The following is an 11,904-nucleotide window of genomic DNA, read 5'->3' on the forward strand; positions in this document are numbered from 1 at the left end:
AGCAATCACCAAGCAAGATGAATCAACATTGATAGCAACCATGGATAATTAATTGCTTAAGTTGCTCATGCTTAAGTAAAACCAATCAAGCCTAGTTGCTTGATGAATCCAACTATGATGTGATCCATCTTATACTTACCTAGAAACTACCCGGAACCGAGAATAAATTATAGCGAGACCACAAACCCAATTGTCATACTTGTTCTTTATTAAAGAACATGTTCTTCAAAAGTTATTCTTTTGAAGAATATAACAAGTAATCATTAACCATGCCATATAGTATTAAAGCTGACAAGCTCGCTCTTTACTTACTATACCAATACTAATCTTTGGTGTGTATGACTGTTACTTTACATTATACCACTTGCTTGTGATTCTAAAGCAACACAAACCTGAATAAGAACCTTGTTTGTGAATCACTCCAAAAGTGCAACACACCCTGAACCCATCATTACAACTCACTGATCCTAAATCATCGGGGTTAGGTCACGCTCAGAGCGATTGCATCTCATTCTTATGCATTATTGCATCCTTGCCAATCTTTTAAACATCGTACTTACCGGACGATGATGCTATTTCGGAATTTGGAGTTATTGCGTATCGAAGACCTTGTCCGCATAATCTTGCAATCAAGAAAGGCAAGTTCATCACTTGCTCATGTCATTTGAGTATTTCTATCAAATTACTTGCAAAGTATTATGGTTATCACTATTGCATAAAAATCAAAACCACTACTTTCATAACTATGAATATGACTATGTGGTGGGCAATGGAACCATGGATTGTGTTGATATGGTGGAGGTTCCATTGCACGGGTTTATATCCATCTAGGATTAAACAACAAATGTCGCCGAGTGATTCTTGTGCCGTAATACCCGTGTTAACCATAAGATCCGGAGTGGGACGGAATAGTCAAAAGTGTTTCCACCTCTCGTTCATCAACGGATGCGCTTTACCGTAGACACTTGTATCCGTCGGGGCAAGCGGTTGGTCGGGAAGCCTTAAGTCCCCACGGCATAGTCCGTAGACACTTGTCGCTCGAAGTGCAAGCGGTGGGCTGGGGAAGCCTAAAGTCCCCACGGTATTGCGGTCTATGATGGGTTGCGGCTACGGCGAAGGAGTTTGGTTAACGAGTCCCAAACTGTTGTCGTGGTCGGGGTCCATCCTTAAGTGGTATAAGAGGACCGACGAGGACCCAGGGTCGGGGTATGCAACAAAGGGTGGGTGTTCGAGGTAGCGGAGGAACATGATTGGCTAGACCTTATACCGGGCCTCACACCATAGGAAGTGTGGACGGGTTGCGCGCCCGGTTGGCACCAAGGTTAAGATCTCTTATGGGTAAAGCAACACACCTCTCGCAGAGTGTAAAGAACCGTGACTCGTCACTCCCTGTTCGGGATATGGAAGCTGCGAACGCGGCCGGAAAGGAGCTCCATGAAGTTCTAGCAAACCGGTGAAGGCTGACGGACATAGTTCTTCCGAATAAAAGCAACCTCTTGAAGAAATGATTATGAAAACCTGCATTGGTATTAGACTTTCCGGTCTAATGTCGTAGCTAGTGCATTAAACACCTCTTTCCTATAATGAACTTGTTGAGTACGCTCGTACTCATCCCACTCTTAAATCCCCTGCTTAGATATGGAGGCATCGAAGGAGGATCCACAGTGCAACTCGAAGGCCGAGGAGTCAACAACTACTTCAAGAGACAAGACCCTGTCAGAGGAGTCAGATACCACATACATCAAGGAGAAAACCTAGTTTAGCCATAGAAGGGAACTAGTTCCCTAAACCTAGCTCCTACTTAGCTAGAATCTATTCTTAGCCTCTTTAGCTAGATAAATACTCTACTAATAGAGTTCGTGATAAGACTAGACTACGAGTCGTTCTTCCGGAATTTATTTGCGGTTTTACCTCATTGTAAAGTAGGAGGTCGTGATGATCTTATGTAACGAGTCGGTGTTGTAATTCTATAGACATGCCTTGGACCCGCATATGTTTCTGTTGTACCACTCTGAGCGATATAATACTAGTGGAACGGTGTTTCATTGGTGTTATATCAGACTTGCATACTACACCATGCAGTGGTATGCCGGGTCACCACATGTCTGGACGCGGGAGCAGGCGGAGATGCTCGCGCCGCCGCCGCCGGCCATCACGCGCGAGCAGCAGCGCCGCCAACGGGAGCTGGAGCAGCGCGTCCTCATCGCCGAGCGCGACGAGGCCCTCCGCCTCGAGTGGGCGCGCCGATTCCCGGAAGACGTCGCCGCCACGGAAGCCTTCTACGCGCAGAAGGAGGAGGAGAAGGCGACGGCGAAGACGAAGAAGAAAGCCAGCCGCGACAAGCGCCGCGCCGAGTCCGCGGCGAGGAAGGCGGCGAGGGCCGAGAAGACGGCGAGGAAGGAGGAGGAAAAGAAGAACGGCGCAGGCCGTCCACCATCGTCCTCTCCTCCTCCTCCTCCTTCGAGTGGACGACGACGCCGGTGTCGGAGACGACTCCGAGCACCCACTCCTCGGACTTCGACTGGGAGTGAGACGAGTAGTTTAAAAATTAGTCAAATTTCGTATTTTCGTCCTCTATGTCGCGATGTATCGTTGAACTTTTAATATATTCGTATTTTCGATCAAATTTTCATAGTTTGTTTGATTAATTTTGAAATGAACGATCGAATTTAGCAGTTTGCGCCGCACCGCGCGCTGCAAAATAGAGCCCCCGGCGGAGGTGCTTTTTTTCCGCACCAACGCGCGCTGCAAAATGAAGCATCCGGCGGGGGAAAATTCGGTCTCAGACGCATCAGCGGTTTACAGCGCGACGAAACAGAGGCTGTTGGAGATGCTCTTATGAGTACGAAACCATGTACTACAAATTAGCACCAAAAATTGTTGAGTAATTACAAATGAGGACGCAGAGGCTGCACCGGCACGTCGTGGGCTACACCCACCCCTTAATTAATCAATCCCAGATCTTAATTACACAGCGGAGCGGAGACTGTTGACCAGCAGCTGTGAATCACGTGCTAGCCCGAGCACGCCACCGCATTGTCATTGCCGCAAATGATGGTGGTGGTGGTGGTCGTCGTCTCCCGCCGCCTGCGGCTTCCGAGCTTGGCGAGGAAAGGCATGACCTTCATCCCCTTCCTCCTATCACGCCCTTGGGCGGAGGGCGCGGCGGTGACAAGCACTTCTTGGATGGTCTCTAGCTTGGGCGCCCACCGTAGGGCCTTGCCGTATCCGACCAACTCCTCGTACTCCTTCTCCAGCCTCTCGTCCCCGCGCAGCACCGCCGGCTTCTCGGCAGCCTGGGTGGCGTCGTCGCCGACGAGGAAGTCGTCGGAGAACTTGATCTGCAGCGTGCCGGAGTCGGTGCGGTGGAGCTCGAATGGGCGGGGCTGCTTCTTGTTCTTGGCCCCCGGCGCCAAGGAGGCGGGCGCGGTGGAGAGGAGCAGGAGGAGGGAGGAGGCGAGGGAGACGAAGGAGAGCACGGAGTGGAAGAGGTGGTCCGGGAGCAGGAAGTAGGCCTGCCCTGGCTGCAGCTCGTCCGCGGGGGCGACGGCCGGGATCTTCTCTCCGATGAGCAGCGCATCGGAGCGGCACACAAGGTGCTGCGGGTGCTGCTGCATCAGTTCCCGCGCCGTCACCGGCCGGCGGAACGTCAGAACCTGCCCGTCGCACCCCACCAGCCTCACCGCCTGCTGCTGCTGCTTCTCCTCGGCCAGCTCCCGCGGCGGCGAGGGGCACGGCGATGGCGCCGAGGGCGGATGCGGGAAGCAGGAGGAATGCGCTGAGGAATGGAGCGCCACCAGGGACTTCCACTGTTTCATGGTTCCGGGGATGGTGGTGCGACTAGGAGGCGAGCGTGGTGGAGTGAGGAGGATGTGGGTGGGGTGGGTGGTACTAAGAGGTGGGGCACGGTCATGGGGCACGTGAAGGGTGGAAGGTTTGAAACTTTGACCGTCATTCTTTTTAGGTGCTCGTCTGGATCTAGATAGCTACATGGGTTTCTTTCCTTTTCTTTTTCTTTCTCACATCATCGAGATGAGTGAGTTGAATGTGTCAGATGGTGGGGCCGAAAGAAGAGGTGTCCACGTGTGAGGGTCGATTTTGATAAAATTTACCTAAATCTGAAAAAATCTCGCAAAATAATCTGATTTTAAAAAGATTTCACAAAAAAAACCTCTTGCTTGGCTCCGCAAAAGGACGGAGCCATGGTCAGTAGCATGACTCCATCTCAGGTGGAGCTACGCTGAAAAGCACGGCACCATCTTAGGTGGAGCCAAACTCAATAGCACGACTCCATTTCAGGTGAAGCCAAGCTCAGAAACACAACGCCGTACTAGCCGGAGCCAAATTCAGTAGCACGGCTCTGGTGGAGCCAAAATCAGTAGCACAACTTCGTTCTAGTTGGAGGCAAGGTCCTTAGCCGTTTTCTAACGACAATTGGGAATGGTTCATGCACCTAGTGAGGACCAAGTTTATTGAACCCAACGGAGAGGTTTGCATCATCTTAGACCACCACTAAGGGATACTCAAGACATTTATTTTTTATTTTATGCTTATTTCCATTTAGATGGTTGTGTGTAAAATTGTCACTGATGGGCGCTTAAACCCCTGCTTTGAAACACAGTCGCCCTACAACCTAACCTTATCAGAAATGACTTCGATTCACTGATGCGCGCGAACCCATTAGATGTAATGCGCTCCGCTGGCAGTATTTATTAGGCGCATGTGAGAAATTTTGTGGTGCCTCCAGATCCTCTCCCGATTATTTTATTATACTGACGGTTGGTTAATAAGCATCCTTCAATTCGTTGTGATTTCCTAGAGAGTACGGACGCTCTTTCGATCCATGGTTGTGAGCTACAACCTTATGCTTGTTGGTACTAGATCGCACCCAGGAACCCAAACTGTTGAGGAAGCACATTGCAAAGAGAAATAGACTAATATATCAAGGATATATGACAAAATCTGCGACAAATTATACTTCATGATAAAAAAACATCTCAAGCGAGGAACCACATTTCAAAGATAAATAGACTAATATAGCAAGGATAGATGACAAAATCTGTGACAAGTTATACTTCATGATAAAAAAAACATCTCAAGCTGCCAAGGAACCACATTGCAAAGAGAAATAGACTAATGTAGCAAGGATAGATGACAAAATCTGTGATACATTATACTTCATGATTAAAAAACATCTCAAGCTGCCGAGGAACCATATTGCAAAGATAAATAGACTAATATAGCAAGGATAGATGACAAAATCTGTGACAAGTTATACTTCATGATAAAAAAAAACATCTCAAGCTGCCAAGGAACCACATTGCAAAGAGAAATAGACTAATGTAGCAAGGATAGATGAAAAAATCTGTGATAAATTATACTTCATGATTAAAAAACATCTCAAGCTGCCGAGGAACCACATTGCAAAGATAAATATAATAATATAGCAAGGATAAATGAAAAAATATATGGCAAGTTATACTTCATGATAAAAAGCATCTCAAGCTACCGTGGAACCACATTGCACAAATAAATAGAATATATAAAAAGGATAGTTGAAAAAATCTATGACAAGTTATATTTCATGATTAAAAAAAGTAGTTTATATGTTAAAAATTTGAAAAAACCTATAAAATACAAAACCTATACTATGTCTTCCATTACTCTACTCTATCACCACAATGGTGATAGAGAGGACATGTATGATGACGACGCTAGAGGACGAACCACACCGAGATCGCGGTCTATGTTGATGCGTCACCCCGGGTTCAAAAGAGTTATGTCAAGGAACAATTAAGAACAAATTGAGAAGAATAGAGACTTGCTACGGTACATCTTCTAATTTTGCACATATAACCATCCAAATTAAAATAAACATAAAATAGAAAATAACTGTGTTGAGTATCCCTTGGTGGCGGTCCGAGATGATGCAAACCTCTCCGTTGGGTTCAATAACCTTGGTCCTCACTAGGTGTATGAACCACTCCTAATTATTGTTGGAAAACGGCTAAGGACCTTGGCTTCACCTGGGATGGAGCCGTGCTACAGAGCTTGGATCCACACGGACGGAGCCATGCTACTGAGCTTGGATCCGCCTGGGACTGTGATGTGCCCCTGAGTTTCGCTCCACCTGGGATAGCGCCATGCTTATCAGCTTGGCTCCACCTAAGACGAAGTTGTGGTATGGAGCATGACTCTTTTGTGCGGAGCCAAGCAAAAGGTTATTTTGTAAAATCTTTTCGAAACCATGTTATTTTGTTGAGATCTTTTCATATTTAGGTTAATTTTCTCAAAATCGACCGTGTGAGGAGGGCCAGGGCTGGAGCGTGTGAGTTGGACTGGACCCTGGTCACCACCACGACTCGCAAGAGAGGGAAAACGATGAAGAAATCTATACAAGGGCTTCTCTTCTGGCAAAATCGATAAAAATATCCTAAACATGAAATAAGTTTGAATATTAAACTTCCTTCATGGGAAACAAGTTCACCGAACCAAGCTATTTTTGGAGCACATGTGGCCAGGGTGCCGCAGCCAGCACTATCACTCCATGCAGCACGACACCACTGCTTGTACCAACGTGGACCAATGGGTTCGAGATCACAAGTGTCGAGACAATCAGCTCGGTGTTGCAATTTGACCTGTCGCGGCATGGCCCGGGTGGCGGCACATCATGTTCGTTGCGGTATATAGTGTTGGAGATAGTGGAATAAACAAGTAATAATGGATATTTATTATATTTAAAATGTTCATAATTAGTTTCGTGTCTTGTTATAACTGCATTAAGCGGAAACATTAATACACGTGAGGTATTGTAAACAAACAAAGAGACCCTAGTAAGCACACAAGTGTATAACTAGTTCATTCAGGTCAATCGTTGATCGAGGTTTTCTCCGTCATGGACACACATGTCATTGACGTTGAGATCATATCGATTGGATGAATGATATGATGGACATACCCATAACATAAGTATTGTAACACAAATAAAGTCACATCGAGTTCAATGTTACAATGTTTATTAAGTGCATAGTGACATAATACTTAGACCGTGAGTTCATATATAATCAATGTCTCTGGAGGTTGCATTAGCTGCATCAACTGTTATACCATAACAGGGTGATCATAAAGGTATGGTTGAGAGATACATTATCACTCGGCCTTATTAAAACAATTGGGGCGGGTGCACTAGCAAATATTTGGAGGGGGAACTCGATTCCAAGATACTACAAGTTGCATCTTGTTTGCTCAATGATAGTTTCGCCTCCGGTCCTTGTTAGTGAGCTAATTTATTAATCATCACGCACATGGAAGACTGATGTCTTGGAGAAACATTTTATTGATATGGACAAGGAGCTTATCTTGTCAACTATAATGTCCCAGGTTTAGAGACAATCGAGGGGTAGATTTTAGAAAGGGATGTGCATTGCATTGTAATTTACGGGGAAATTTCGCGCTTTTAAAACAAAACTGCATTGAAGGGGGACAGGTTTCTCTCTCGACACCTTACAGGGTTAGGGTTTCGAGAGTGCGATAAACTTGTTCTTACTTATCTAAGTTAGGGTTTTGAGAAGAGAGAAGTGTTATTGCATTAAAATCTTAAGTTGCATGATTGAATTACAAGTTAAGTGTTTGAATGAATTCAAACCAAATTTTAATTTGAATTTCAAATTCAAACATCAAATGATTATCAAATAATTCAAAATTGAGATAATTAATCAAACAATTATCATTAAGCAAGAAAATAAGTAATACAACAAATACATTAAGCTCATTAAGGAAAATTTGAGCTTTATTGATAATCACACACATAATACATTGTCTTTTTTACAATATTCAGAATTGAATTACTGAATTACAACACATTACAAGAATTAAAGAAATAGAAGAAATAAAAGGAAAATTACAAGTTATCTAAATATCCTAAATACTACAAGAACATCTACACTTGATCTTGGACTTGATGATTTTCTGGATCATCTTGATCAATTCTTGATCCCTGCACACACACACAACAAAGAGCACATTATGCCAAGTGGCATTGCCACTTGGCAGGTTAGAAATAAAATGGAATGGAGCAGATATGATCAAGTTCCGCCGAGCTGATCCACTCCCGGCCATGAACCAAGCCGGATACCAAGCACTTGCACACACACGGCAAGATTGCTCACAAGGCGGTGTGCATGCCCAACGACACACAGGCCGGTGAGTCACCACAAGCTTGCCGAGGCCAGAGCTGTCGACCAGGAAGGCAATGAAAGGGAGGTATAAAAACCTCCACAAGTAAAACCTAACCAGTCCATCGACACCGAGCAATTGGGTAAGTGCATCAAGAACACAAGAACACTTAGAACAGGAAGAACAGCAAACCCTCAGAAATCATCCAGGGACAGTTTCACCAAGAACTGTCCACTGTGAACAAGCACTGGATGGAGTAGAGCAAGCTCAAGCTAACCAGGAGGAGCAGGGCAGGCTTAAGTCATCAACCAGAAGCAAACCCTCTACACCAACAACTTTTCTAGGAGCTGGAGTGAGGTATACAAATAAATCATGAGCAAGCAATGTTTTGCTCATACTAATCAGCATATGCACAAGTCACAGAAGCAAAAGAGGGTAGAACCCTGCTTGTATCATCATCTGGCTATCCGACCATTTGGTGCAAGCAAATGAAGATTAACCAGAAGGAAATCATCCAGGAAACACTGGTTGGGTCAACACAGTGACACAACCAGAGAAATCCAACAAGGATTTAATTCCTAACTAGCCAGTCTAATTTACCTAGCACTAAATGGTTCATTAACCATCAGAGTTTAGAAAAATTATTGTCTACTTGATTTCAACATCAAAAGCTACTGGCAATCCAATAATAGAATCACCCAGAAAGCATCCAGTGAGTCACAGCTAGCCAACAAGGGTGGGAGCTACCTTAACAGCAAAGAATTGCTGTCAAGGCCACCTCAACCACTTAGCCAATTCCAACAAAGAAACCATGCACGAGATATCATCACCCAGGTAGGGTTCAAAAGGAGGGCTAGGGTACACAACCAAGTGTTGGCATCCATCTAACCCTACCAAACTCAATGAAATGATCATAGCTACGAAGCAGTTCACATCAATTATCCATGTGATTAAGCCAAACTAGACGAGATAATTGAAATACACAAGCAACTCAAGTAATACATACACTTGCTAATGATCTAGAAGATCACTGCAAGCCACAAGAGTCGCTGAGGGTAAGCAAGAGCATGCACCAGGCACATGCTTAAGTGCCACACGAGTCAAGTAAAAGCATCAGTGAAACACAAGCCATAGGACAACAGAAAATTATCAAGCACTGATGATTATATGATCATCAGGGCTTGCCTTAGCATACAAAAGCTTGACAGGGGCAAGCCTGGCATCAATCCATGAATCATATAAATGAAATAGTCACAATTAAGCAACAGTTATATCACAGACAATTACATAAATCATTTACAATTGTATCCAGAAGCACATCAAATACATGAGGTACCACTGGACCATGACAAACAAGTAAAACACTTCATGCTCATCACTGAATCATACCATCAAGCCAACAGTAATGCTCAGATGAGCAGGTTCATGAGTTTGAGCACAAGAACTAGCCACAACAACACTGGCACTTGCAAATTTGCAATAATAGCAAACTACAGTTAAGCCATTAAAGCATACATGATCACATATGAGTGTCAGGCAAGCATAGAAACAAAACAGAGGCACGGGGAAGAACCTAGCAAGAATGGTAAGCACTGGAATGGCCAGGGCAACAATGGCCAAGGCCGATAGAGGCGAGTGGCTTGAACGAGCATGAGCGAGCACGGCGGCACGAGCAGCACGACGACGGCACAGCAACACGAGCGAACAACGAGCGGCATCACGGCATGGCCGCACCTCTACGAGGCACGGCAAGCCGGTGACCAAGCTAGACGAAGAAGAGGAAGGGAAAGAGTAGAACAGGCAAAGGAGAGAGAGAGCGAGGAGGTGGCGCACATGCCCGGGGCAAGCGGACGAGCGGATGCGGCCATGGCGGCCACGGCGGCGCGCGCCGAGTGCTCGGTAGCACCTGGCCAGGCCAGGCCATGCTCCGGCAAGCGCCGCAACGCCCCACACCACCGTGGCGAGGCCCACGGCGGCGCCATCGCGCCTAAAGCCCAGGAAGCAGCGGGATCGCCACGATCCCGTAACCCTAGCCGCCTCGGAGGAGATCGAAGACGAGCTGGAGCAGCAACCGCTCCAGATCGACGCGGATGAGGATGACCGCCGTCGTGGGGCGCGTCGATTGCGCACCATGGCGGGGGCCAAGTCCGGCGGAGTTCGCCGGAATCGAGCGGCGACGGCGGGGGCGACACGGATCGCCAGAGAGGGATTAGGGTTAGGGTTCGGACACGCGCGAGAGAGAGAGAGAGGAGTGAGGCTGGTCGAGCCGGACCGAGTGGGTCGGTCGACCTAACCCCACCGGGTTACACCGACGAGTGGCCCAGGGGCATTTTTGCCATTTCACCATTCTTTATAAATACAGAAACTTTGAAATTACACAATAAATGTTTCCTAGCTCCAAAAAAATAATTAAAAATATGAAAACCACTCAGTATAAAAAACTCTATCAGAATAAAATATGAAATAGAATTTTTGAAGATAAACAAGAATAAGTTCAAATTTGATGATTAAAATAATCATTTAAATCACATATAGTATTTTCAATAATGAAAATAAGTCCATAAATTCTTTTGGACTTTAAAAACACCTTGACAACATTTCAAGGTTGTATTTTACTTTAAATCAAGTATCCCCAAATTATTCTTAGTATTAACCTCTTACATGAAATAATAACGACATCGGAAGGGGGGAACAAACCCTAAAAATGGAATCATGCATAATTGCTTCTTTAACCATTGCCCTTATCGGACAATGATGCTATTTTTCAGAACCAGAGGACAAGGGTCAGTCCACACCTTCCAACTGCAAAACTTTGCAGTGTTCAGGCAAGTTCATCACTTGCTCATGTCATTTGAGTATTTCTATCAAATTAATTGCAAAGTACTATGGTTATCACTATTGCATAAAAAATCAAAACCACTACTTTCATAACTATGAATATGACTATGTGGTGGTCAATGGAACCATGGATTGTGTTGATATGGTGGAGGTTCCATTGCACGGGTTTATATCCATCTAGGATTAAACAACAAATGTCGCCAATGATTCTTGTGCCGTAATACCCGTGTTAACCATAAGATCCGGAGTGGGACGGAGTAGTCAAAAGTGTTTCCACCTCTCGTTCATCAACGGATGCGCTTTACCGTAGTACACTTGTAATCCAAGGGGGCAAGCGGTGAGGCTGAGGAGTCCTAAGTCCCCACGGCATTGTCCGTAGTACACTTGTCGCCCGAAGGAGCAAGCGGTGAGGCTGGGGAGTCCTAAGTCCCCACGGTATTGCGGTCTATGATGGGTTGCAGCTACCGGCGTAGGAGTGTATGGTAGAGCCCAGCACATTGTCGTCGTGGTCGGGGTCCACCTTGAAATCTACGGGAATAATGGGACCGGCGTGGACCCAGGGTCGGGGCATGCAACAAAGGGTGGGTGTTCGAGGTAGCGGAGGAACATGATTGGCTAGACCTTATACCGGGCCTCACACCGAAGGAAGTGTGGACGGGAAAGCTGCCCGGTTGGCACCAAGGTTAAGATCTCTTATGGGTAAAGCAACACACACCTCTGCGAGTGTAAAGAACCGTGACATGTCACTCCCTGTTCCGGGATAAGGAACTGCGAACGCGGCGGAAAGGAGCTCCATGAAGTTCTAGTAAACCGGTGAAGGCCGACGGACATAGCTCTTTGAAATAAAAGCAATCTCTTGAAGAAATGTTTACCAAAACTTGCATTGGTATT

The 11,904-nt window shown here is 45.8% G+C and overlaps 1 protein-coding gene across 1 annotated transcript; it reads right to left on the bottom strand.

Moving 5' to 3' along the window:
• Window positions 1-2,961: 2,961 nt before the first annotated feature.
• LOC124687902 lies at window positions 2,962-3,818 on the bottom strand. The gene has a single exon (XM_047221630.1). It carries the CDS (start codon window positions 3,816-3,818, stop codon window positions 3,015-3,017), a length of 804 nt encoding a protein of 267 aa, XP_047077586.1. The 3' UTR covers window positions 2,962-3,014.
• Between the last annotated feature and the right edge of the window lie 8,086 nt (window positions 3,819-11,904).

This window comes from Lolium rigidum, chromosome 2 (genome assembly GCF_022539505.1).
Source record: "Lolium rigidum isolate FL_2022 chromosome 2, APGP_CSIRO_Lrig_0.1, whole genome shotgun sequence".
Taxonomy (NCBI): Eukaryota; Viridiplantae; Streptophyta; class Magnoliopsida; order Poales; family Poaceae; genus Lolium; species Lolium rigidum.